The 25783-nt window shown below is 52.2% G+C and overlaps 3 protein-coding genes across 8 annotated transcripts in view; 2 read left to right on the top strand and 1 right to left on the bottom strand.

The window, feature by feature from the left end:
- Stxbp1 (syntaxin binding protein 1) overlaps window positions 1-12959 on the top strand; it is a 60882-nt gene extending 47923 nt beyond the window's left edge. Inside the window, exons 17-20 of one of the 2 annotated variants that reach the window (XM_041674544.1) lie at window positions 2587-2672; window positions 4298-4452; window positions 6081-6203; window positions 11251-12959. In XM_041674544.1, coding sequence (XP_041530478.1) covers window positions 2587-2672; window positions 4298-4452; window positions 6081-6190 — 351 coding nt within the window. In that variant the 3' untranslated portion in view covers window positions 6191-6203; window positions 11251-12959. The remainder of the gene's footprint in view (window positions 1-2586; window positions 2673-4297; window positions 4453-6080; window positions 6204-11250) is intronic. The other variant, XM_041674545.1, reaches the window with a different exon arrangement.
- On the bottom strand, window positions 10752-25510 carry Ptrh1 (peptidyl-tRNA hydrolase 1 homolog). 5 transcript variants are annotated; one of them, XM_041674548.1, is made up of 7 exons: window positions 25395-25510; window positions 24734-24953; window positions 24453-24552; window positions 24260-24305; window positions 23895-24161; window positions 14914-15091; window positions 11224-11300 (listed from the first exon to the last, which is right to left on the bottom strand). In XM_041674548.1, the coding sequence occupies exons 1-5, from the start codon at window positions 25488-25490 to the stop codon at window positions 23979-23981; spliced, it is 645 nt and encodes a 214-aa protein (XP_041530482.1). In that variant the 5' UTR covers window positions 25491-25510; the 3' UTR covers window positions 11224-11300; window positions 14914-15091; window positions 23895-23978. The 5 variants fall into 5 exon arrangements, with proteins under 5 accessions (XP_041530480.1, XP_041530483.1, XP_041530482.1 ...); XM_041674549.1 differs by lacking the exon at window positions 14914-15091 and having other exon boundaries at window positions 11194-11300; XM_041674547.1 differs by lacking the exons at window positions 11224-11300; window positions 14914-15091 and adding an exon at window positions 18998-19346.
- Cfap157 (cilia and flagella associated protein 157) lies at window positions 16694-23786 on the top strand. The gene is made up of 9 exons (XM_041674871.1): window positions 16694-16866; window positions 20058-20329; window positions 20887-21040; window positions 21450-21717; window positions 21996-22126; window positions 22286-22436; window positions 22949-23115; window positions 23227-23419; window positions 23715-23786. The coding sequence occupies exons 1-9, from the start codon at window positions 16694-16696 to the stop codon at window positions 23784-23786; spliced, it is 1581 nt and encodes a 526-aa protein (XP_041530805.1).
- Window positions 25511-25783: the final 273 nt, after the last annotated feature.

Raw genomic sequence — 25783 nt, 5'->3', positions numbered from 1 at the left:
ATTAGCAACCATGAGATTGAATCACTATTGCTGTAGTGAAACACACTCCTGCACTCAGGAGGCAGAGGCAGGGGCTCTGTGTGAGTTCAAGACCAGCCTGGTGTACATAGTGAGTTCTAGACATCCAGGACTGTTACACAGAGAAACCCTGTCTCAAAAAAACAAACAAAAAAATGAAACCATGATAAGAGTAACTTGGCAAGGGAGGGGTTTATTTGCTTCTGCTTTATCGTTGTTCATCATCAAAGGCTTTCAGGACAGGAACTCAAACAGGGCAGGAACCTGGAGGCAGGAGCTGGTGCAGAAGCCATGGAGGGGTGCCGCTTACTGACTTGCTTCTTTCTCATGGCTTGCTTGCCCCACTTTCTTACAGCACCCAGTAATGTCAGCCCAGGGATGGCCTCACCCACAGAAATCTGTCCCTTCCTACATCAATCACTAATTAAGAAAATGCCCTATCAACTTGCCTACAACCTGATCTTAAGGAGGCATTTTCTCAATTAGGGTTCCCTCCTCTCCTGTCAGGAAAAGCTAAGCAGGAAAGACTGACACATGGAGACCTCAGGATCCATTTCCCTGCTGCTGCAGTCTTGGGCAAATAGTCCCATTGCTGTAAGGTGCCTCGGGTACAGTTCCCAGAAGGGCCAGGCTCGCATGCCAAGTCAGATGAGGAACATGCACACACTCTGCTAGTGACACCTCAGGCAGCTGTGGGAAGGCCTCAGCAGGAGACTACAGCCTCCACACCTTTCCCTGCCAGCAAACACACCTGGGCTCTGTGCCTCTAACTGGTCCCTTGGAATACCCTTGTCTGTATCTCCACTTCCCACATCCTGCTTCTTCCTTCTCTACAAGGTCTCACATGATCTCCGGCCCCCATATGTCTGACCCTCTGACATCAAAGAGACTGTTGCATTCCGAATCCCCAGACTGTGGTCAGCAATGCTATTTACATATATCCTTGCTGCCTGGTTGGAGACCCTCTTTTGTTTTTGAGATTGGGTCTCAAGCCCAGGCTAACCATGAACTTAGGATGTAGCCAAGATGACCATGCACTTCTGATCTTCCTGCTTTAGTGCCAAAGTGCAGGATTAAAGGCATACACCACTATGTCCAGTTTATGCAGTGCCGGGGATCAACCGGGGCAAATACTCTACCAACTGAGCCACAACCCCTAGGGTCCTCTTCTCTTCTCTTCTCTTCTCTTCTCTTCTCTTCTCTTCTTCTTAGTGACAAGGCGAGCAGGCCTGCTTTTCGTCCCGCCCGGCCCCCACAGGGCTAGCTTTACACTAGAAATAACAACACACAAATTGTATTCATTTAAACACTGCCTGGCCCATTAGCTCTAGCCTCTTACTGGCTAACTCTCATATCTTGATTAACCCATTTCTAATAATCTGTGTAACACCACAAGGTGATGGCTTGCCGGGAAGATTCTAACCTATGTCCATCTTGGGCCGGAGCTTCATGGCGTCTGCCTGACTCTGCTTTCTTTCTCCCAGCATTCTGTTTGGTCTACTCTGCCTATCTAAGCTGCTGTCCTATCAAAAGGCCAAGGCAGTTTCTTTATTAACCAATGAAAGTAACACATAGACAGAAGACCCTCCCACATCACTCTTCTCTTCTCTCTCTCTTTCTCTCTCTTTCTTCCTTTTCTTTCTTTCTCTCTTTCTTTTTCTGTTTTTTATTTTCTTTTTTGGTTTTTCAAGACAGTGTTTCTCTGTGGTTTTGGAGCCTGTCCTGGAACTAGCTCTTGTAGACCAGGCTGGTCTCAAACTCACAGAGATCCGCCTGCCTCTGCCTCCCAAGTGCTGGGATTAAAGGCGTGTGCCACCACCGCCTGGCCTTTTTCTGTTTTTTAGAAACAGAGTTTCCCTGTGGAGCTCTAGCTGTCCTGGAGCTCACTATGTAGACCAGGCTTATTTGAATTCAGAGATTCTGAGTTCTTCTGCCTCTCAAGTGCTGGGACTAAAGGTGTATGCCACTACCCCCCAGCCCACCCAAGGTTTATCTTCTAATGGGATGATTCTGTCACTCTGTGCCCTATGTCCATGGTACAGAGAGCCTCACACTAAGCTGGGGCACCATGTTTGTTGGCTGTGAAGGGATGTAAGGCAGTGGGCTGTGCCACAGCTCTGTGCTGTGACTCCCGTCCCTCACCCTCACATTAGGAGCCCTGCAGAGTCCTACGCCAGGAGGTGTTTAAGGTTGGAGGAGACAGTCTGCTCAACTTCTGCATTTGATAGGCAAATAAAAGGGAGTCTAGAGAACAGGCCTGTCTCGTCTGCCTGAGTTAGTTCAGGAATTATATACTAGAAGTGCATTTATGTAGGGTGAGTCAGGATCCTATTTTTAAAACCTGCAAACCAAAAGGATAGGTGGCTATGAAACACCCAGGAACCAAGTTCCTGTCTCTGGTGCTGGGACTGAGGAAGCAGCCCTCTAGTGCGTTGCCCCCGTTTCTCTGTCCCAGGCATGGGGAGGGCCCGCTACAGATGTGGTCATTGCCTGACTTTTCCTTCACATCTTCTTGCCTTCACTCCTGTCAGCCTCTTTAAACAGTGACCTCTGTCCTCTCCTCTCCAGGACACTATTGAAGACAAACTGGATACAAAGCACTACCCGTACATCTCTACCCGCTCCTCTGCTTCCTTCAGCACCACGGCTGTCAGGTGGGTAGATGTGGGGAAAGCAGGGGGCACTGTCTGCGAGTCTGTGTGATCTGCCTGTGACTGGCATGTGCCATCAGGACCCTCCCACATCACCCATGATGGTCAGGGTACAGTAGGCCCGGGCTCACAGCAGGCTATACTGTCCTCCCTTTGGTTCCCAGCCCTGCAAGAACTCACCCCCTTCTTCCTTCGTGCACCCTGTCTGTCTCCACCACTACCTCCATGCCAGGCCTACTGCATTTACCCCCACCCCATCTGCAGCCAGATAAACTACGCAGCCCCCCTTTAATCTGTAGGTCTTCATTTATTAGTGTTCCTCTTTGATCTTCCCTAAGCATCTGTTTAATCATGAGACCCCAGTGTCACCAGCAATTCTGTTCATGCAGCCTGGTGTGGGAACGACCCAGGTGCCTGCCAGCTGACAGGTGTTAGACAGTGGCTCCCAGGAACTGGAGCTGAGCCGGGGGCCTGGAGAGCAGCCGAGGCTGGAGATAGGGCCGCTAGCTGTGCCTCCCAGGGTCGACACTCCTCCAGCCCTTGTTTAGTTTCCTTTGGGTTTTGTTTGTTTGTTTGTTTGTTCTGTTTTGTTGGTTTTTGAGACAGGGTCTATCTGTCCTGGAACTTGCTCTGTAGACCAGGCTGGCCTGGAACTCACTGAGATCCACCTGCCTCGGCCTCCTGATTGCTGGGATTAAAGGTGGTGTGCGCCCCCCTCCGTGCGCCCCCCCTCCCCGTGTGTCCCTATGAGCAGCAACACTTTAGATCTCCGGTTGTCTCTGGCTTTTCTTCTTTCCATCTTCACTCCTGCCTGTAGCCTGGGTGGGGCTGGGCCAGAGGTCCGCAGTATCTCCTGCAGCACTGGAATGTCCTCTGATAGCAGCAAAGTTGGAAAGGCCACTTCCCATGTGGAATAGACTACAGCCACCAAGTTCTGTCCTGGCTAGGCTGGCTGTGCGGAAGAGAGCCATAAGTGCTCAGGTGCTTCCAGGACTGCTGTGGGGAAGGGAGCCTGGACAACCCGTCTCCCCTGTGCCAGAGTCCAGGTCTCTACTGAGGAAGTTAGGGACAAGGGAGGGCTGCTAGAGAAGAGCTGTGCTGCTTGGGCTCATGTGCCTTCTCCCTCCCTGGTAAGGCCTGAACAGTGCTCTATGGCCGTTCTGTCCCATGGCACTCAGCGTTTCCCATCCTGCTATATTTAATTTTAGGGTATCAAGTTTATTGAGTATATGTCAAATCTACTTTATTCCTTATGATGCTTAGATCTTGGATTTTTTTTTTTTTGCATAGTCTAACTTCTTGGAGGGCAAGTGCTGTCTTTCCCTGGGGGTACAGTACCAGGAAGCCTGGCACAAACAAGGCCTCGTTAGCACATTTGCTTGTGGTCAGTGTGCCAACCTGATGGGGCTCTCTGCCTCCCCTTCCATGCCGCTTAGTGCTGCAGAGTCTCAGGCAAGCTCAGGACCAGGCCTGATCTGAAACAGACATCTGGATGAGAGCCACATAGGCACAGCTGTTGAGATGAGCTCGGTGTTTCTAAGAGAGTGGCGGTCACTGCTCAGGCACCTGTAGTACACCTCAGCTCGCCAGCACGGACAAGTCACCTGTAACTGTTCTCTCTCCCTCAGCGCCCGCTACGGACACTGGCACAAGAATAAGGCCCCCGGGGAATACCGAAGCGGCCCCCGCCTCATTATTTTCATCCTGGGAGGCGTGAGCCTGAATGAGATGCGCTGCGCTTACGAAGTGACCCAGGCCAACGGCAAGTGGGAAGTGCTGATAGGTGAGCAGGGCGTGCATGCTGCAGGAGTTGCTGCCCCACTGCGCTGCCACTCCATCCCATGCTTTGTGTCGCATTCTGTCCTCGTCCTCCCTCACCACAGCAAGCCTTAGCCCTGGATGAGAGTTTGCGACTGGCAGAAGCTAGGGATCTCTGCCCTACTGTGTCTCTTGCTGAAAGACAGCGTCTTGGGATGGAAAGAGTTTGGTCATAGTCTCAAATCTGTACACGCACTGCCAAGTGGAGTTACCTTGAGCAAGAGCGGACCTCTCCAAAGCCATACCGTTACCCAACAAAACAGGGTTTGTAGCAGCTTCTTGCAGCCTGGAGCAAGGCTGAGAGGGGAGCTGCACATTTCCAAGGTATCAGGCCTTGGACCTCGCCTGATGGTAGGGCTCTCACTACTGCCCTGCTCTACCCCTTGGCTGGAGAGAGTTAGCGTGTCCATAGATACTGCTGAAGCCCACTGGCCTGGTAGCAGGTCATAAGGATTCCTTAGCCAGTCCCTACTACCTTCCGGTCTGCCACACCCTGCTTCCTGTTCACTTCCCAGAGAGCAGAAGCAGCTCATAGAAGCTGCTCTATTGCAGCAGGAGGCTCTTCCTGTTTCCTGTCTCCAAGATCAGCTGTAGCCTCTAAGGCTGGCAGACGATTGAGGGAGAGAAATCTGGGTTCTTCCAGATGCCTTCCTTTCGACCCCAGGTTGTTAGATGTACCACCAGTTGTGAGATTGCTGTCACAGACACTGCCCCGTTTAGGCTCACCCTCTGTGGGAGCACTTATGGGTACAGTGCAAGGCCAGAGACTGTGGGCCTAGGCGTATGCTGGGCACCCTGTGGAAATGATCCTCTTCAGGCCCCTGGAGTGCCACGTGAGCCATCTACACACGTACTAGTGGAGAGGAGGCTCAAGTGCCCAGCCGGCAAGGCTCCCTCGGCTCACAGGTGCCGACTGCTACCCGCATTCCCAGGTGCAGTCATCTTAACCAGCGGCACTTCCCTTTATCCGATTTGGATGACCAACTCATAGCACCCCCAAGCTGTCCAAGCAGGCAGGCTCCTTAGAGCAGTAACATAGCTGCTTCTGGGTTTACCAAGACAGACATGAAAGGGTCATCCCCTTCACACAGCTGGGGCGGGGGAGACTGTACACCTGTCCCTGCTCTCAAAGGCATCCATGATCCAGTTTTCATGCCTGTTTTCTGTCTGTGACATAGGTCCCATGCGTGTTCCCTGCTCACTGCTTGCGTGTGTTGCATGAATGTGTTAGAGGACCTGAGCTCAGAGCAGCTCTCCTGGACAGCAGCTGTCGCAGCCAGGCTGTGGGTGTGGACTTTCCTTTTCTCCTTTGGACCTTCCTTAAGGTTCCTTGTGCAGGGGGAGGGTGGAGACCCGGGGACAGAGAGCTGCCCGCGTGGGTTCATAGAGGGGCTTCCCGCAGACAGCCACCCTTCACTGTGTGGCCTCGTGTGCTTCACGCATGCCAATACCGTGCTGCATGCATGCATGCATGCTTGTGTGCATGTGCCCGTGCATGCTTCGCCTCTCGACGCCTCTCTGGCTGCGGGCGCTGGGGCCTCTGTTGGCATGTCCAGGGGTGCCTCTGTTCAGCTGGCCTCTATTCTCCCACAGGTTCTACTCACATTCTCACTCCCACCAAATTCCTCATGGACCTGAGACACCCCGACTTCAGGGAGTCCTCTAGGGTATCTTTTGAGGATCAGGCTCCAACAGTGGAGTGAGAGCAGACACAAAGTAAAAGCGGCTTATTACAGAAAGAAACTCTTCCGCTCTGAAGGGCTTTCTTTGTTTTCCCGCCACTCGTTCTTTCTTTTTCTCTTTTTTCTTTTCATTTCTTTGATTTTTCTTTTTTCCAAGAAAATGCTTGCAGTTCTTAACGCCGATTGAAAATGTGTCCAGCCTTCACGCCCTGGGCTCCGCCCGCCCGCTCTCTGCAGCCGTGGGTGAGCGCTGCACAGGCAGCTGCTGGCCACTGGGGTGAAGCCAAGGGACAGGAACTGTGATACTAAGGAGTTGAGGGATGTCTGAGGCACGGTGCCCAAGCCTGCTGCCCGGGGTGAAACGTAGGCTCCCAAAGAGCACGCACGCCTGAGAGTGAGGCCAGTGACATTCAGGGTGGCCATGTGTACAAGGCCAAACTTGAGAGATGCCCATAGCACCTAATGGTGAGAAAGGAGTGGCAGGGAGCACCAGGGAGCATCAGGGAAACTCCAGGCCAGTGAAAGGCTGAGGAATGAGCACCTTTACCCAGACTAGGCACGGTGAGGACGTCAGTGTGGAGGGATACCACCCTCCGGGTGCTGTCGGCTTGGCGACACCACTGCTCACAACACTCTGCTCTCTACAGAAAGTGCACTCTTTTATTCCTGGGCAGGCTGTGATCCCAGCTACCCAGCAGGCAGAGGCAGGGCCAGGGTACCTAGGCCACAGAGGGAGTTACAGACGAGCCTGGGCAACTTAACAGGACAATGTCTCAATAGTAAAACTAGTAAACAGTAAAAAGTAAAAAGAGGGCTGGAGAGATGGCTCAGTGGTTAAGGACACATAGTACTCCTGCAGAGGTCCCACCTTCGGCAGCTCACAGCCACCTGTGACTCCAGCTACAGAGAATCTGATGTCTTTGACCTCTATGGGCACCTGCATGTATGAACACATACTCACACACTTACGCTTAGTTAAAATAAAAAGTAAGAAGAGGGCTGGGATGTAGCCTCATGGTAGACCACTTGCTTGCCGTGAGTGAGGCGTGGGAGGGAAGGGGGAAGAAACTGCTTTTATATTAGTGTCAGATCTTTTAGAGTTGAACAGTCACGTCTCTCTCTCACTGAGGCCTCTTAGTGAGATCTAGAGCCCTCAGGAGAAATCCCTGGACACCCCCCAGCTTGTTCCTTGGGAGTACCTTGTCTGTTTGGCCTAGCAGACTCTCTTCTTCCACACCCTCCTCCTGAACCATCCTTAAGTGTGTTTGGGAACCTCCTGTGCTAGGAATTCCCCAGTGTTTACACCCGTTTGATCATGGGCCCAAAAATGTCCTTTCACCATAGTTGACATGTGACCCCGTGAGACAGCAAGTTGGAATAGCCTGGAAGCAGTAGCAAGAGTCCTGGACTGGTAGCCAGGACGGGGCGACCGAGGTGACCACTCACATTCCCTGGCCATAGAATACGAACACAGGGACGCTGGGTCAGCGCACCATGAGCCAAGCTAATTCATAGGCCAGATGCAGGACTCAGGCCACACTCTCTCCTCCTACTGAATCTCAGGGCATGGCCCTTCCCAAGTGGGACTATACAGCACCAGAAGCTGGCTTGCTTAGTGTGGTTTTCCTGTTGAAACAAGAAGCATGTATTCCTGTTTCCTCAGTAGAGGGCTGTCGTCTCCAGGACAACAGTTATGAGCCAAGAAAATTGAGTTGGCCATGGCCCTGGACCTCCGCTCCTTCCCTGTGCATTTCCCTTGAAAGCAGGTCAATAGAACACAGAGCAGAGCACTGCACTTCTGTCAGCCTAGACCTCAGACACCAGGGTCTTAAGTTCAAGGCAGAGTGTGTCTAAAGCTAAATAAATAAGCAAGGTTTGGTGTCACACAACTTTAATCCTAGCACTTGGGAGGTAGAAGCAGGCAGATCTATGTGAGTTTAAGACTAGCCTGGATCCTGTCTCATAAATAAATAAGGCTTAAGCTGTAAATGCATACAAGGAAGCAGGGAGGCGAGCAATAGCAATCTACAGAGCCCTAACACCACACAGGCCAGAGGCAAAGAAAACCCCTCTCCTTTTGGAGTCATCCACGTGAACAGAGACAGAATAGTGCAGACCCTTGAGAGCCTTGGTTGTAGCTTGATGTTGGGATATTCCTTTTGTACATGTGTCTCTGTCCTCCCTTACTTGCCTAAGGTACCTTCTGATTGGTTTAGTGTGGAGGAAGTTAGATATTCGGTACTAAGAAGAGGTAACTAGCTGTGTGGCAGAACATAGATTATATAAATGGTTAATTTAAATTATAAGAGCTAGTTAGGAACAAGCCTAAGCTAAAGCCAAGCTTTCATAATTAATAAAAAGTCTCCATGGCATTATTTGGGAGCTGGCAGCCCACAGAAAGAGCCGCAACAGCTTACCCTATGGAGATGAGGCTCTGCCACAGGGAGAGTTCCCAGGAGACGGTACCTTCCTAGCTCCTCTCTCTCCAGTCCCCAAGGCAGCAGACCATTGAAGAACCCTAACTTACTAAGCCTCATCTTAGTCCCCTCTAACCATCCCTCCAGACTGCCCATGAGTGATGTCTTCTGATTAGATTTTTACATCCTTACCTTGATGGTGTAGGCCAATAGGACCAGTTAGGAGAGGGTGGCCAGGAAGTAATCAAGACAGGTGAGACAGGGGCTGGAGAAATGACTTGGTGGTTAGGAATCATGGCTGCTCTTCCAGAGGATCTGGGTTCAATTCCCACCACCCTCATAGCAGCTCACAACTGTCTGTAACTCTGGTCACAGAGAGCCAGCGCCCTCTTCTGGCCTCACTGAGCAGCAGCAACAGATGATGCCCTGACATACATAAAAGCAAAACACTCAGATACATAAAAATTTTTAAAAAGAAACAAAATCAAATGAGAGAATTCTCTGGCAACATTAGACCTACTAGGTTCACATGCCACTTGTAAGGTTTTGTGTGTGCTTATATAGAGAACGTGCTGAATTCTGAGTTTAGGCTGTTGGCTCTGACATGCAAGCATCCCTTACATGTCCCCTCTGATAAAGATGGCTTCTTTTAGCCAGATGGTGCTGTTGCACACCTTCAGTCCCAGCATTTGGGAGGCAGAGTCTGGTGAATCTCTGTTTGAGGCCAGCCTGATCTACAGAGCAAGTTCCAGGACAGCCAGGGTTACATAAACTCTGTGTTGTAAAAAGGGGTGGGGTGGTTTCTTTCCCAGCAAGCTCCAGGGAGCCCTTAATCAAGAGGACCATTACCCGAGGCTTTGATGCATGAGATGGTCATTTGAAGAGGCCTCAACTTCATCTTTGGAGGCCACTGCTGAATTTCATAATCACCAGTTGTGTGGACTGATGGAGTCTCAGAGTTCATGAGTAGAAGGTCAACATAGCCAACCTCTTGGGGACCAACATGAGCTCAACTGCAAAATGCAGCTCATGGCTCATCTCACCCACTTTGCAGTATTGATGGTCCCAAACTCCATCTGCAGGACTAAAACGTTCAGCTTGTCAGATGTCAGGAGCTGGCTTTGTATGACCTGGCTCTCCAAGATTGTTCTCCACTTGTTCTTTAAAGATGAGCGATGTCCAATGGTTAGGAATATGATAGTATCAGGAAATTCTAGAGCATAGGTTCCTGACCTCTGGCCTTCCTGAATTTCTGAATGCATATGTGAGAAGTGGGGAAACACTTTGGAACAGGCCTGATCAAAGCAGCCTTCCAGGTTCGTGGACCAGCGTCCAGGATGGGGAGCAGGGCATTCTCTGGCCAGTATGCTCCCTGTTGACTAAAGGAAACCCAGAGCCACTCTTGCTGGATCCAGAGCCGGGCTGCATGGTGTGGAGATCTGGGAGACCCTCCTGCTGATACTGGCTCCCACTCCTCGGGGCTCCTAGGAAGTCTGGCAAGCTCACTGAAGCCAGCGTGCTTTAGCCAAAAGGGCGCACATAAAAATCTTAAGCATTCCGGACAGTGTATCTGTTCTGCTTAAGGAGCTGCAGGTTGGCCGAATAACAAAACAGCCTTAAAGTGCAGGGCCCCAGAACAGGGAGAACACTTGGGAAGTAGCCAGGCACGGACTCCTCGCTCAGAACAGTGAATACAGGCAGGAACAGGAAGGACACTGGGAGATGGCTCTCAGAGTGTTGCTTTTCTGCTGGTCCAGATGACCAGGAAGCTTCCAGGTCACTGAGCAGGTGGTGGTCAGAGGTGCAGGCACCAACACCCCCCTTGTGCCCGCCCTTGGAATGGATGTCTGGAGGGTCTCAGCACCCCACTCCCACAGAGCCTATTGCTTCCAGGTCCCCAGGGAGGCACATTTTCAAGACTGGATTTTTTGTTTAGTTCTCCTGTCCCACCAGGACCCTGCTTTGCACCCACTGCTGCGTGCATGCACGCCTCATGCTCACACCACCATCACCTCCATTCTGTTGAAGCCCATGTCCAAACCACTCAGCCCATGCATCATTTTAGTGCGCCTACATCTCTATGAAAAGGCCTTCATTTTAAAATGGTTTTTTTTGTTGTTTTTTTTTTTAATCTTTGCTCTAGAAGTATATCTGATTCCATTAGCTTAAACTTTTGCAAGCATTTTTAATCTCTTACAATGCAGGTCTCCACAAGGTAAGGCCTCAGGTCCCCGCCCTTTCCCTCTCACACCTGAGGTCCCCACTGTGCCTCCCAGACTTCAGTGGGTCCCTATGCCCAACAGGCACCATTCTCTCCACCCAGAGACGCCTACCAGCCTCTGCCCTTAGCCACTGTCCCTTGCCATATTTGAAATTTCTCTTCCTGGCTTCATCTTGACTTCAAGAGATAATATAGAAAACACAGCTGCCCATCACCTGGCAGCTGGCGTTGGGCTCTGATTGAGAGGTGGTTCCTAGGTTCAGCCTGGGACCCAGCTGAGCCTAAATGCCTCTTAAGTCTTTTCTGACAGGGCCCATGGGTTCCATCCCACCCCCTCCCAGCTTCCACTGAACCCAGATGAGGGTTGGGGGATGGAGAATCGGGGAAAGAAGTCTCCAGGCTGCAGTAGGTGAGTGGCCTCACTGTCTTCTCTGCCTTCCCAGGATCCACGCACATTCTCACCCCACAGAAACTCCTGGACACGCTGAAGAAGCTGAATAAAACAGATGAAGAAATAAGCAGTTAAAAACATAAGCTGCCCCTCAAATCCTAGCTCCCTTCCCACAGTGCCCTGCAGCTCCCCAGCGCGACGCCTCGTTTGCTCTGCTGCCTCCCCAGCCCTGCACGCCCTGGCCACCCCGTTGCCACGCTGAGTTCTCCTGTGCGAAGACATTCTATCTTGTCCTTTGAAAAGCAAGAGAGTAATGTGTTGTTTTTTAAAAATGAGTATCTTCTGTACGTATCCCACAAGACGTTCCCATGTGAGCGCCACACTGCAGAAGGTCAGAACTCTAGACCGAGTGGACTCTCTCCTTATTTATGACCCCATGACTGTATATAGCCCTATGCCCTGTGCGCACATTGCTTGAGTTTAGAAAGGTAGATGTGTGGGTGTTTCTCAAAGCCTGTTTGGGCGCATTTCTGTTCTTGATGGTAATTGTAAGGTGTCTGTGCCCCTGGTGGTCCACATTTCTCTCCCCAGTCCCTGCTCACTGCCTGTTCTCAGGCACAGAGGCTGGAAATGGCGGTGAGCAGATACCTCCAGAGGCCAGCATGAAACAGGCCTCTTTGCCTGGTATTGCAGCTGGGGGGAGGGGGACTTAGGATGTCCACAGGAAGCCAGTCTGGGTGCCAGCCAGTGTTGTTGCCAGAGCCTGGCACTACTCCCCTGACCTGTGTCCACAGTGCTGTACCCTGAGTTAAGTCCTCCAACCTAGCTCAGCATGTCTTGCACCCTCAGTTCCTCAAGAGAGGAGTTTGGCACAACCAGCCGCCTTCTTTCCTCAGGCTTCACTTGAATGGGGTCAGCCTGGATAGAGGTCAAGGGTCAGGAATGGACTGGAAGATATGGGTGTGGTACTCTGATCAAAGGGTGCTTTGCTAGAGAAGGATTGTAGGTAGGCCTGAGGAATGGGGGCACCGCTGATGGTGTCTCCACTCTGCAAGTGACCAATCAGAGTATCCTGAGTTTAAGATAGCTCATCAATCATAATTTTGTGTAATGTACAGTCATATGTCATTGTGGTTGTATGAGAAAAATGATCATTTTATTCTTTATATTGAAATCATCGCTGTATAAAACCTAGCTAGCTATAAAGCAGAAATTGCAGAAGCAGATGCTGGAAGGATGGTTTTCATCCTCAGGACGCAGCAGCTCGCTGAGCGCCTCTCGCTGTGCTGCTGCTGCAGTCGTGAAACACAGGCAGTGGAAGTCACAAAAACGTCCCAGCCCAGCCCCTCCCGCAGACTTGTGTGTATTACTGTGTCTCGTGCTGTCTTGGCAGATGTGGTGACCTGTGCTCTCTCCCCTCTCATGAGTTCGGCCCCGCCCTGCCCTTCTCCCTCCAGTGACCTTCCTTAGGACCAACCCTAAGCACTGGTTGATTTCTCCTGGAGCCGCTTCTCTGTCCCTTCCCCCGTCAAGCAATGCTCATGCTTCAGGACCTTGTTTGTCGAACGTGGGGTTTCCTTTATGTTATTTATATAAATAATTTCTCAAAAGGATATTTAAAAAAAAAGCTAGTCTGTCTTGAAACTTGTTAACTTGAAACTCTCAAATCTCAGTGTTTAGAGTATGGAAGCGCAGCCGTGTACCACTCTGTACTGTCCTGTACCGCAGCATTTGAGTTAATAAAGACATCAGCGCTCACCATGGTGCCCGGGCCGCCTGAAGCTGGTTTTACCTTGGGGAGAACAGAGGCTGGCCACCCCACAGCTGTGGTTTGGGGGGTCCGCTGGATCCAGGGGATTGTGACTTGCATCACAGCACATCGTACCTGCCTCCCCATTGGGGACAACACGTGTATCTAGCCTCAGGCAGGAAGGCAATGCTGCCTCCGTTGGCATAGTAACAGTCACCTTTAGTCCCAGCACTTGGGAGCCAGAGGCAGGGGGGATCTCTTGAGTTCAGCCAGCCAGATCTACATAAGTTCCAGATCTACAGAGTTCCAGGTCAAGTCCGGCCAAGGCAACAGTGAGATACTGTCTTAAATGAACAAGTAAAAATAAATAAGGCCTGCCTAGATGTGAGAGGAGCTGCTCTTCAGCCTGTTCCTTTCTAGAACGCCTCTGTCTCAGACACTGCAGGACCCAGTCCCAACTTGAGTGGAGGTCCCAGTGCATTTAGAGCACTGACATGTCCCTCCATTGATGTCACTGCCCCCGCCCCCGCCCACATGTAGAAAGTGTTTCCTCCAGTTTGGAAGCTGGGTGTCCTGTGACCTGGGGAGTCTGCTATGAGGCTGGCCCAGAGGGGAGTAGACACCAGGTCAACATTACCCATAAACCGAGGACTGGGGCACAGAGTCGTGGGCTCATTAAATGCTCTCTGCTGAGATACGGATATGGCTTGTCCCTAGACATTCATGTGCTGGGAGCTTGACTCTCAGGTGGCAGTCCTGGCAAAGATGGAGGGAAATGACTGGGTTGCCGAGGGTACTGGGTTCTTGCCAGAGGGCTGTTCTGTAGTCAAGCCTGGCCTCTTCCTGCCTCTGCCTCCGAGTCTCTCAGTGGACCCTGCTCACACCTCCAGGCATCAGCCATCAAGTGCGAGGCCCTGGACCTCCATCAGCAGCTGACTGTGCCAGCCCCAGGGGCACAGGCTTACCACCCCTGCTGTTTAAGAAGCTGAGAGAGCAGAAATTTTCATTCTAGGACCATTACAGAGCAAGGTCAAAGTCAGCCTTAGTGAGACCCTCTTTCAAGACTGAAAGATAAGAACTTGAAAGTTGTGTCCGAAGCCTGGTGTGAAAAGCTTCATCCTAGCACCACAAACTACAGTGAATGGCAGCTAATTAGTGCCGGGAAGCTGGCCCCACAGTTAGGAACACTCATTATTCAGAGGGCTGGAGTTGGAGTCCCAGCACCCACAGGTGAGTCAACACTTCCTGTAACTCCAGTTCCAGGGATCTGATCCCTCTTCTGGCATCCGTCAGCACTGCACATAGACATGCAGGCAAAACATCCATATACACAAAAATAAATCTTTTTAAGCCAACTACATAAACCCCTGTATACATTATCTTGCCTGGGTACCTTCACTGCAGGGAAGAATGTATCAACTCAAGGCTACTTTGTAGATCTTGCATATGTACCAAGTATTTTTGCCCAGGGTGGTGGAGGTAGGGGAGCAGACTAGGCAACAACTACCCACGTCTCTAAGGTCCCAATGACAAACCCAAGTTTGATTCTACCAAAGGTCCCCCACCCCCCGGGGAACCAGGGAGTTTGTTGGGCATACTCGCAGAGCCTGAGTCCAAGGTCACAAACGGGAGCGTGGGGAAACCCAAAGCAGCCTCACCGGAAATGAGATGGATGACCTTCAAGGCTACAGAGATGGAGCCCCCTGCCTAGCCTTCCTTGGCCTGTCTATGCTAGCCCCTTCCCAAGATCCTGAGGCCACGTGCAGTTAGGGCAGAAGTACAGCTGCTGGGGGGGGGGTGGCTGCACAGGTGGGTCCGGTGACCCCCATCTCCTCCTGTGAGGGAAGGTCAACAGTCAATGAGCTCAGCTAAAATGATCTTTGCAAGCAGGCCTGAAATGGAGGCAGTTTGGCTTGGAGGACAGTCCATGGCACATCCCACCAGCTCCAGCAAGACTCGCCTTACAGGCAGTGATGAAGACAGCGCCGCAATCATGCCGGGCCTCTCCTAGGCATGTTTTAGCTGGGTCCTTGGTCCCTGCTGCTTCACAGGTGAGGAAGCTGAAGCTTGGGGGAATACAGTGTTTCACAATGTTCGCTCCTAGAAGACTTCAGCCAGCCAGCATGTCCTGACAGCAGAGTGCCTGGAATAAGATCAAGGGACTTGAACTCTACACGGAGTAACTGTAGCAGCAGAGTAAATACTGTTTATTCCTTCTCACAATGGGAATGGCTCTTTAGCCTCTTTCTGCTGGATTTCAGGGCCGCTGTTCTCATGTCGTTGTGTGCATGTGCACTAGCGTGCAGGAGGCGCTCAGAGAGCCCCTTCAGGGAGTCCCTTTTCCTCCACCGGGGTTCTGGGCACAGAAAGCTCATATATGCTTTACCGAGCAAATTGCTGGCCCATGTTTTCTTATTTTGAGACACAGCCTCGCAACTCAGCCCAGGCTGACCTTGAACTTGTGTTCCCCCTGCCTTCACCCCTCAAGCCACTAAGATCACAGGTGTGCATGTCCACACTTGGCTACTCTCTTGTGTTTTCTGTTTTGGTTTTTTTCCCCCTGACTTTCCTTGGCCCAGGCTTTTTTTCATTCCTCTCCGCCCTGATCCCACCAGGCTGTGTCCTGCCGCAACCCTAGTCCCCAGCATCCCAGGGCTCAGAGGGAGCCTCGGTCACTCCTCCAAAAGCTGGAGTGTATCTTCTATCTTCAACACTGCAGCAAGCCAAAGCATGAGCCACCATCCCAGTAACCCCGGAACCCAGGCCATGAGTTGTGGCTGCTCCCTGTCCTTCCAGGTGCCCAGCTGTGTGTGACACCAGGCGTTCACTCCCACGGAGTCAGAATGACCGTGGCTGAGTGGAATCCCCTCTAATCCTCTGCTTATGATGGATGGTCCCTCCTGTAACATCCCCAAAGTTGAGCCCCCCTCATAGTGAACCCACTAAGTCTCAGTCATCACTGAAGATGACGGGCCCCAGACATGCCTGGGGACTAAAGAACAGACAAACACGAACTGAAAAGAGCCCAATGTGACTGATAAGATGGCTCCATGCTGAAAGGACAGAGACCCGAGGGGCTAGCAGGGCATCTGCTAGCTCAATACCTACTGTCCCCAGTCTCATGCTTGTATGCTGTCTCCTTGACTCCAGGGGCTTTCCCTCCCTATCACGGCACAGCCAAGACCAAAGCTACAGAAGGAACTTCATCTGCCTGGGGTAGCAGCGAACAGATACACCCTGCCACTAAGCTTTAAGGATATCCCAAGACTTCAGCCTTGGAGCCTCCACTAGAAGATGCCTTGTGGCTGTGCCACTAAAGGATTGGCAGGATGGTCTAGGGGAGGCGCTTCCAAGCACGGGGCCCAGTGATTGAGTCTTCTGGTCCTTGCTAAGAGTCTATGAAGAAGTTCCACCTGGCTAGACCTCCAATTTCTGATTACTCAAAGTCTCAAAGTGACAGGCTAGTGATTTCTAGGGCTCTTGATGACTGTAATGAATATACCACATTGTTTCCATTTGGGGGAAGGAAAGGTCTTCAATGGAAAACAAACTTGTACCCACGAGCCTGGCACCCTGCTCTGAAAGGCTAGGCCCTGAACAGATACAGGCTCCCTGCCCACAAGAGGACAGTGCCCCTTTAAAACGCAGTCTACCTCAGTTAGGCTGTTGCTATGTATAGATCCAACTTCCTTAGCAACCACCTGGCTTCTTAAAGGGGACTTGGAAACAGTGATTGCCATCGGCCATGGCTCCTAAAAAGAAGCTGAACAAAGGCGGCAAAGAGTTTGAGGGCAAGAAGAGGAAAGGGGGCAAGAAGGACACAAGTGCAGGCGTGAAGTCTGGGGAGTCCACCCTGGTGGAAGAGCTGAAGGAATTCTACCACAAACAGATCCAAGACCTGGAGGACCGGCTGGCCCGGTGGGTGGGTGGCAGGGATGCTAGTGTGCCAGGCCAGAAGCGCACACAGGCTCAGACGGGGGCCTTAAATCTCGGTTCTGGCCTCAAGTAAACAGGTACCACCTTAGAAGGTGAACGGATCTCCCCACCCCTTCTCAGCTCCAGAGCTTAGCTTGTACACGTTAATAAGCGTCTCTGTCCCAGGTAACCCCCTCAGCCCCTACCTCAGCAGGATGGGAACTTTTTGATTGATTGGCTTTTGCTTTTTTGAGACAGGGTTTCTCTGTGTAGCCGTGGCTGTTTTGACACTTCCTCTGTAGACCGAGCTGGCCTCAAACTCAACGAGATCTGTCTACCTTTGCCTCCCAAGGGCCGGTTCAGAAAGGATCTTAAGCATTTGTAGTTTAATTAGTGAAATAAATTAGAAATGGCTCCCCCTGGTGGCCAAGGAGGTCACTCATTTCCTCTTTCTTTATGCCAAGATCCAGTGTGTTTGTTTCTCTAGGCTGGGGCTGTTTCCCTACGCATATTTGCTTTGTTTTATAGACAGGGTCTTACTCTATAGCCCAGGGTAGCCTTGAACTCATGTTAATCCGCCTGCCTTAGCCTCCCACAAGTTGAGGTTACAACTGTGAACCACTAAAGGGCCCTAAATGGGAACTAAAGGGGATTCTGGCTGGGCAGTGGTGGGAGCACGCCTTTAATCCCGCACTTGCAGGGCAGAGGCAGGCGGGTCTCTCTGTGTTCAAGGCCAGGACAGGCTCCAAAGCTACAGAGAGAAACGCTGTCTGGAAAAATCAAAAAAAAAAAAAGGGGGGGGGAGGAGGGGGGTTTCTACTTAAGGCTGGGTTTGTATGAAAGGACCCTCTTAATATTTAATAATAGACATTGCATTTGCTCATTTTGCTTACTTTAAAACTAGTTTTGGGGGCTGAAGAGATGGCTCAGTGGTTAAGAGCACTGACTGCTGTTGCAGAGGATCCGGGTTCAATTCCCAGCACCCACAACTGTCAGTAACTCCAAGATCTGATACCCTCATAGAAGGCAAAATACCAATGGAAATTAAACAAAAGTAAATAAATTTTTAAAAAATCTAGTTTTTTAGGGCTAGTGAGATTGCTCAGTGGCACTTGCCGCTCATCCCCAGGACTCAGATGGGGAGCTAACTCCTGCATACAATGGCCACATGCATACACATACAAGTCAATAAATAAAATGATAAGAATGTAAAAATATAGCTTCTGCCATGTGGTGGTGGTGCACACCTTTAATCCTAGCACTCAAGAGGCAGAGGTAGATCTCTGAGTTCAAAACCAGCCTGGTCTACAGAGTAAGTTCCAGAACAGCCAGGACTACAGAGAAACCCTGTCTTGAATGCCCCCCCCCCCAGAAAAAGCTACCTTGCTGACTATGAAGCTCCTGCTCCAGCGCCAGAGTCACACTCCCACTTACAAAGACATGTAGGTGGCTGGGGAGATGGCTAAAGCACCTGCCTGCCATTCAACTGTGAAGGCTGGAATTTGAATCCTCAGCACCCATACAAATGAGTAGGTGTAATCCCAGTCCCTGGGAGGCAGAGATAAAGGGTCCCCTAGGAATGAACCAGCTAGACTGTGAACTGAATTCTGGGTTCAAGTAGAAGACCCTGCTTCAATATATAAAGAGGAGAGCCTCACTTTCCTTATCTATAAAGTGGGTATAATTATCACAGCATCTGCATCCTTATATGTCATTGGGGATCTCAGCAAATGTCAACCTCTGACCTCCATACACACACACACACACACACGTGAATATGCATATATGCATGAATACCACACATCTGTAGTAAGTAAACATATAGGGAAAATACAAGAAGGCCAAGCTGTTCATGATTGATGCTGCAGAAAAAATCTCAGCTGGTACTGAGTCTGTGCACTCGGGAAGCCCTCTGCTGTCTGTTTCCTTCCAGTCCCAGCAGAGAGCACAGCCAGATCCTGAGGCTCAGAGTCACCCCAGGAAGAAGAGGAAGCAGGGTGACAGCCCTGGCATCTCTGACTCCTGGGGAGGCTGAGTTTTCTCCCCACACAGGCACCCATACCCTAAAAACGCCTTGTACACAGAATTCATTCAGAAGACTTAGGAATACTTAAAACACTTAGGAATCAAACAACTCTCCAAATACTTTAATTCTCCCACTGAAACCAGTAAACACGGTATTCTTAAAAGGTACAAATGTCCCTTGACCTAACACAACAGATGGAACTGTATCAGGAAAAAGTTATTCGGTGCATAGTATCTGCCAAGCTGTTAGGTCCTGAGATAGAGGGGCAGGGGTGTCAAATGCAGAAGGGCTTAGCCAGCTTGAATGGGCTGATTGCAGGGACAGGCATTATGGGTAAAAGCCTTAACTTCCAGGTCACATTGGCTTGGGCTAAAGTTCTAGTCTTGTCGCTTTCTGGTTTCTTCATCTCCGGGCCTCAGTTTCCTAGTCTGTGCTGCTGGGAACAAATGCAAACTTCCTGTGAACCAGACACAGGTGGGAACATCCGTTACCACTGTGAGCAGAGGGCAGGCTTAGTCCCTACAGGACTTACATTCAAGTGAGGTAACCAGGAGCAGTGGCGCACACCTTTAATTCCAGCACTCAGGAGGCAGAGGCAGAGGCAGGCGGATCTCTGTGAGTTCGAGGCCAACCTGGTCTACATGGTGAGTTCCAGGACAGCCAGAACTATATAGTCTAAAAAAAAAAATTGAGTGAGGTAATAAATATAAAATGCTGGCTGGGGAGATGACGCAGTAAAGTCCCGACAAGCAGAACTAGAGTCCGGGCTCCCAGAAGCCTTGAAAAAAAAGCCAGGCGTGGCAGAGTCCCTTAAACTCTACTTCTGATGGGAGAGGACTGGTGGCTCTCTGGAGCTCACCGGCTCGCCAGCCTAGTCAAACTGTTACACTCTAGACTGAGTGAGTCTCGGCCTCGGAAACTAAAGGTGGAGGGCTATCAAAGAGACACTCAATATTGACCAAGGGTTTCTGTGCACTCGCATGTGTCCATAGGCACGCACGTTTGCACAGCCTAAGATTAAGGCCTCCAGGCATGAGGCTGCTTTCAGACCCTGCAAAGAGAAACTCCAAACGGCCCTTGATGGAAAGGAGGGTCTGGAAGAGCAGGTTCGATGGTGCCTGTGACCAGGCCTGGCAAGGCCTGACCCAGCATCTCCACCCCACCCCAGGTATCAGCGGAAGTGGGATGAGCTGGCTGTGCAGGAGAAGATCTTCCGCCAGGAGTTCGAGCAGCTGGCCAATAACAAGAAAGAGATCGTGGCCTTCCTCAAGCGCACGCTCAACCAGAGGGTGGATGAAATCACGGAACTCAATGACCAGCTGCAGAGCGTCCAGCTGGCAAAGGAGATGGAGAAAGATGCTTTCGAGGCACAGCTGGCCCAGGTGCGCCACGAATTCCAGGAGACCAAGGACCAGCTCACCACAGAGAACATCGCCCTTGGTGAGGGGACCAGGGGACCAGCCAGCACACCTGTGTGAATTGGCCACTGAGGGTTGCAAGGCCCAAAGCCACAGCTGTCACTGAGACGGGGCCTCACCTGGGGATTGGGGATAACAGCTTACAGCTACTTCAAACACTATCTGCCTTAACTGTCCATGCATTCCCAAGACCAGAAATGTCCCTTCCTCAGTCTGTAGATGAGGAAGCGCTTCAAAAAGATGGAGGGTCTTGCCTATGCCACCCACCCGGAAGGGGGCACTGAGACTTGTCTGCCCAGGTTCAGCTGCAGCGGTTACATGCCCACATTACTCTCCTGTGGGGAGGTATCTTGAGATGGGCTGAACAAGGCTTGGTGAGACTAGCAAAGTGGCGGGGCGGGGGCGCTCCAGAGAAAGACTATGTGTGTGCAGGGTCCGCTCCGTGCATGCAACCTAGTCCTGTTGGAACAGAAAGCACGGTGCGGGGAGGGAAGACACAGACAAAGTTGAGACCTCAGAGGGTGTAACTCATGGCGCTCAGACGCTGCTCCTCACCAGCCTGTGGCCCTTGATGGGTAGGGGGAAAGCTGGCTGCCCTGGAAGAATTTCGGCTGCAGAAAGAGGAGCTCACAGACAAGTACCTGGTGCTGGAGGAGCAGCTGTGGAAGCAGGAGAGCGAATACAAGGACTATGTGTACAACCTGGAGAAGAAGTCTGTGCTGGACAAGGACAGGTGGGCAGGCTGGGGACCTGCTGGGGTCCACACAGCAGTCTCCAGCTCTCACACTCTCTAGAAGGGCATCACACACTCCCCAGATTGTCCCCCAAACCCTGACCGGCCCCAGCCCTGAACAGTCTTGGTCACGTGTTGCTGTCCTTGCCTTTATTTAGTAAGTGTGTTTCAATGATTCAAATCCAGAGGCCCAGGGATTCCCTGAGGAAAAGACAGGGTTTCTCTGCATGTCTTTGGCTATCCTAAAACTCAGAGATCCACCTGCCTCTGCTTCCTAAGTGCTGGGATTAAAGGTGTGCACCACCACACCCGACTATGCCTGGATACTTTTAGATTCTCACCCAGAAAGGGGGTAACAAGACGTATACCCATCCGCTTGACTTCCTTCCAATCCCACCCTCCCGGTCAGGGTAAGGAAAGAGATTATCCAACGTGTAAACCTGGTGGCCACTGAGTTCCGCAAAGTGGCCACCAACCAGATGTGGGAGACGACCAGGCGGGCCATCCTAGAGAACAACAGTGTGACTTTGCAGCTGTCCTGGGTGACCCAGCAAGGTATGCAGCTGCTTCAGGAGAATGAGCAGCTCAGGAGCATCAAGGATAAACTGTACCACCAGGTAGAGCTGCTGGAGAACACCCAAGAGATCATGGCCAGAAACAGCAAAGGCCATCAGAAGGTATGACCACCATGCCCGCATATGAAATGAGGGTGGACCCCATGCAGAGCCAAGTCATGAGGTGGGGAGGGTTTGCAGCAAGGGCTCAGGCTTTCCTTGTGAGGATGCTGGCCCTAGCTCTGGAGTCTGTTTGCCTTACACCCCCTATAACTGAGTGGAGTCCACTCTGTTATCCAGAGGTGGTGCAGGCCTGCTGCATCTCCAGGAGGGAGGGAGGGGAGGCCATCACAACCTACAAGCCCTGGGATCTAGGACCAGACACCTGCCCACTGCTGCAGGTCATCCTCATGCTGATGGAGAAGTACCGCCAGCAGAAGCAGGGCACAGAGGAGGCAGAGCAGCTGCGCCTCCTGCTGTCCCAACTGGAACAGAACTTCCAGCAGCTACAGAACGACAACCAGACCCTGAGGTGACTTGGGTGAAAGCCTGCCGGGGAATTCCCATTTATAGCCTCATGGTTTGGCCTATCAGACAAGCTGAAGACCGGATTTAGGGCCCAGGGAAGAGGTGGTGCCGGCCACTGCCGGCAGATGGGGCCAGTTGTGGGCTTTTTCTTGTCCTGGACCAGGAGTGACAAGGACCAGCTAGAGCAGCAGCTGAGGGAACAGCGGGCGGAGGTGAATCTGCTACAAGAGAAGCTGACTGAGGAAAAGAAGGTTCGAGCCAGCCTGGAAACAGTCCTGGCCCAGGCCACCTCGCTCCTACAGGACATTGTACAGGTGAGCAAGCGGCAGGAGACACCAAGAGGCCAGTGGACCAAGACAGAAGTTGACCCCAAGAAATTTGGCCTCGGGGGCTAAGCTGAGAGGGCCTCTTTCCTGAGAGATTCAAGGACTGACTCTTTTTCTGATTCTGGACCTCAAAGATCCATCCAAGAGTTGGCTCTGACCAGGCGGTGGTGGTTCACGCCTTTAATCCCAGCACTTTGAGGCAGAGGCAGGCAGATCTCCGAGTTCAAGGCCAGCCTGGTCTACGGAATTCCAGGACAGTCAGAGATACAAAGAGAAACCCTGGGGGGGGGGGGGTTGGGTCTGATCATACTGAGGAGGCTGAGGCAGAATTCCAAATTCAAGACCTGACTGGGCTACAGATTCAGTTCAAGGCCAGCCTGGGCAACTCAGTGTCCTAAAATAACAAGGCCAGGTACGGCAGTGCACACCCTTAATCCTAGCACTTGGGAGGGTGGGTATCTGGGCCACTGGTCTTTAACCATCTTACATCACACCAACAGATGCGAACAGATGCAGAGGACGGTGACTTTGACGTGGTGTTCCAACTGCAGCGCAAGGAGATGCTACAGCAATTGCTGGCCCTGCTCAGCTCAGCTGTGTTTTCAAAAGCACAGTTCAATGTGGGTTGCCACGAGGACCAGCAGCCCCAAGGCCCACCCAAAGAGAGGTGAGCAGATAGCACTGTGAGGGACTTAGCAGACCCTGGCTCTCCAATCTCTCAGATTCTCAGCCTCCTCTTGTGGAGATGGAGGTGATAACCCCAAGTTCCTTCCCACAGCCAACTCAGCACCCAGGTATCCAAGAAGGCGGCCACGTCCCTGATACAGAAGCTCTCCGCCATCACAACCTACAAGCCCGGGGATCTAGGGCTAGTGCCTCGTCGGGTCCACATCCCACCCAACCCTCACGACCTCAGGTTGCTCTCATATGTCACCAGAATGGGGATCTGCCAGTTACAGAACACTAATGAGGTAGGAGGAGTGCCAGGGACCCTAGGGAAGGACCCTGGGGACAGCAAGCTAACAGCTGGCCCTAGTTTTTCCATGCTGTAGCTGGGTGGCTTCAGGGACATGGTGAGACCTTGCTGATCCTCCCCGCCTATAAAATGGCCTGACGAAAACAGGCTAAGGCATACCTATGCTACCACTGGGAAAGGGTTTACGGGACCCTTCTGTCCCCACCCCATTGGTAAGGAATGGGTTAAGGGCTTAGTCCCTGGCCCCCAGGAGACTGCAGATTTCAAGCAAGCATCTTTTAATCTCACAGAGCTATCCATCTGGCACTCTCAGAAGATTCAGAAAGTTGACCCTTCCTAAGCCTTTCCTACACCGTAAGTAGCGCATGGAGAGACCAAGCCACCGCAGAAACAGACTGTGGTGGCCAGTGTCCCTCTTTCAATCTGCAAGTGACCTGAGGCAACCCAGAAGTTATATAAACAGTGGGTACCACAAGTGTCGTGGCAGTCCTGTGGCTGTGTCTGGGCTTCGGGGCATCGGCAGGCAGTCAAACAGGCAGATAGGTCCACTGGTCTCAGAGGCTCGATGGTGGCCCCTGGCTTCGAGTACGGATGTGGTCCAGAAGCAGGTCGGTGGCCTGATCCAGCAAGGGGGACAGTAGCTCCTGCTCCTCAGGGGAGAAGCAGCCCAGGACGTGGGCTTGCACCATACTAGGGTGTATGGGGCGCCCGATGCCTACCCGAAGCCTCAGCATTGCCTGTGGGGTGCCAGAGGAATGAGGGGGCCTTGGTGACGTACACTGGGGAGCCCATGCTGGCCACCCCCACCCAGGGCAGGGCAGAGGGGTAGACTCACACTGGAGTTCAGACAGCTAATGCAGGAACGGACTCCATTGTGGCCCCTTGGAGGGATTTGAGGAGCAGTTAGTACTTGCTGAGGCAGCCCCCTTCCCTTGCCCAGGCCTCCAGCAGAGATAGGCTCAGCAACCCTACTCCACCCCAACAGAGGCCAGCATCCCTACCCAAACCTGAGCACAGGTGAGCCTCACCTTGCGCTGCCCCCTAGCTTCAGAGCCAGCTTTCCCAGAGGCTTGTCAAGTTCATCATGCACCAGATAGATCTCCTCCGCAGTCAGTCCAAACAGCTCCGCTTGGCACACGGAAACACCCTAGTTATTGCCTATCTGCTCAAAGGGACTACTACAACGACCCCCACGTAGAAACAGGCTTCCAAGTCCTCAACGTAGTAAGCGGGGCTCACCAGGCACTTGTTACAGTTGAAACCTCTCTCTGCTCCCTGTGCCCTCTTACCCATGAAGCCCACAACTCACCAGCTTGGGCCACACTGCGCCCGTTGACATTCATGAGGCGCCGTGGCCGGAGCAGTACCAGCTGGGCATCCCCAAACGGGGCCAAGGCGAGGTCAGCAGCGCAGCGAGAGTCACGAGCCCAGCTCTCCGCCACTCCTAGTCGCCGCGCTATTTGCCCCAGCACCGCCATGCCCACGCTGTGCCGTGTGCCAGGCATTCCATGGTTCCCCAGGCCAGCCACCTGCAGGCAACACCATAGAAAACAGATCGGATAATCTAACATAGAGCCCTAAACAGTGGTCAGGAAACAGAGAAGAGAGCCAGGGTCAGGAAGGAGCGTTTAAGGGCCTGGGAACTCCTGGAGGCCCCACAAAACTGGGGGTGCCGCGGGAGGCAGAACTCCTAAAAGCTTGGAGTCAGTCAAAACTGCCGGTCACCTATTTAACTAAGAAGAAAAACTGACAAGAAATTCGGCAAGATGGTTCAGAAGATAGTGCACTTGCTGTCCTGACAACCTAGGTTCAATCCCCGGGACCCAACTCCCAAGTTGCCCTCTGACAGCCATACGGCACTTGCACGCACGAATAAATGTGACCTGAAATTTTACATGTTAAAAAAGGGGGCGGCTGACAAGGAACACAGTGGGGCAGCATCGGAGCCGGGTCACCCACGCCCCACTCACCAGCCACCGCTTCCCGGGGAACCGAGCCTCCGAAACGCACTGTCTCAAAGCCCAACTCCGCCGCATCCCGGAGCGAAAAAGGCCAGACCGCAACATACCGCCCCAATTCACGGCCAGGACCCCGCCCCTTGACGTCAGGCAGTCCTAAGCCAATAGCATCGCCGCCTGTCCAGCAACGACCAATCCGGGCCGAGTTAGGCTGCCTCCATGGTTCTGCGGGGCGGAAGTGGGCGGGGCGCGGGCCACGGAGGGCCTCTGCGTGCGTTCCAGGTCGTCGCGTCACCCTGTACCACCCCGAGCCTTTGCTCAGCCTTCGGCTCGAGCGCCGGCTGATTCTCCCCTTGACGTAGGCTACAAGTAATTTTCTACAGACTCTCGAGGCGTAGCTA

The sequence above is a fragment of the Microtus oregoni genome, unplaced genomic scaffold (assembly GCF_018167655.1).
Source record: "Microtus oregoni isolate MIOR12 unplaced genomic scaffold, Mior012 000025F_ref0000491, whole genome shotgun sequence".
NCBI lineage: Eukaryota > Metazoa > Chordata > Mammalia > Rodentia > Cricetidae > Microtus > Microtus oregoni.
The sequence above is the reverse complement of the archived record's forward strand: the minus strand, read 5'-3'. Positions and strand labels throughout refer to the sequence as shown.

What these genes read in the sequence shown, in the direction of transcription:
- Cfap157 (XM_041674871.1), top strand. Translation starts at nt 16,694, where the DNA reads ATGGCTCCTAAAAAGAAGCTGAACAAAGGCGGCAAAGAGTTTGAGGGC. An exon ending in CTGGAGGACCGGCTGGCCCG is followed by an intron (nt 16,867 to 20,057) that starts GTGGGTGGGTGG and finishes ACCCCACCCCAG; the next exon opens with GTATCAGCGGAAGTGGGATG. An exon ending in TCTGTGCTGGACAAGGACAG is followed by an intron (nt 21,041 to 21,449) that starts GTGGGCAGGCTG and finishes CCTCCCGGTCAG; the next exon opens with GGTAAGGAAAGAGATTATCC.
- Ptrh1 (XM_041674546.1), bottom strand. Translation starts at nt 25,490, where the DNA reads ATGTTGCGGTCTGGCCTTTTTCGCTCCGGGATGCGGCGGAGTTGGGCT. An exon ending in GCGCAGTGTGGCCCAAGCTG is followed by an intron (nt 24,553 to 24,733) that starts GTGAGTTGTGGG and finishes CCGTGTGCCAAG; the next exon opens with CGGAGCTGTTTGGACTGACT. An exon ending in TTAGCTGTCTGAACTCCAGT is followed by an intron (nt 11,301 to 24,259) that starts GTGAGTCTACCC and finishes TGTTTTATTCAG; the next exon opens with CTTCTTCAGCGTGTCCAGGA.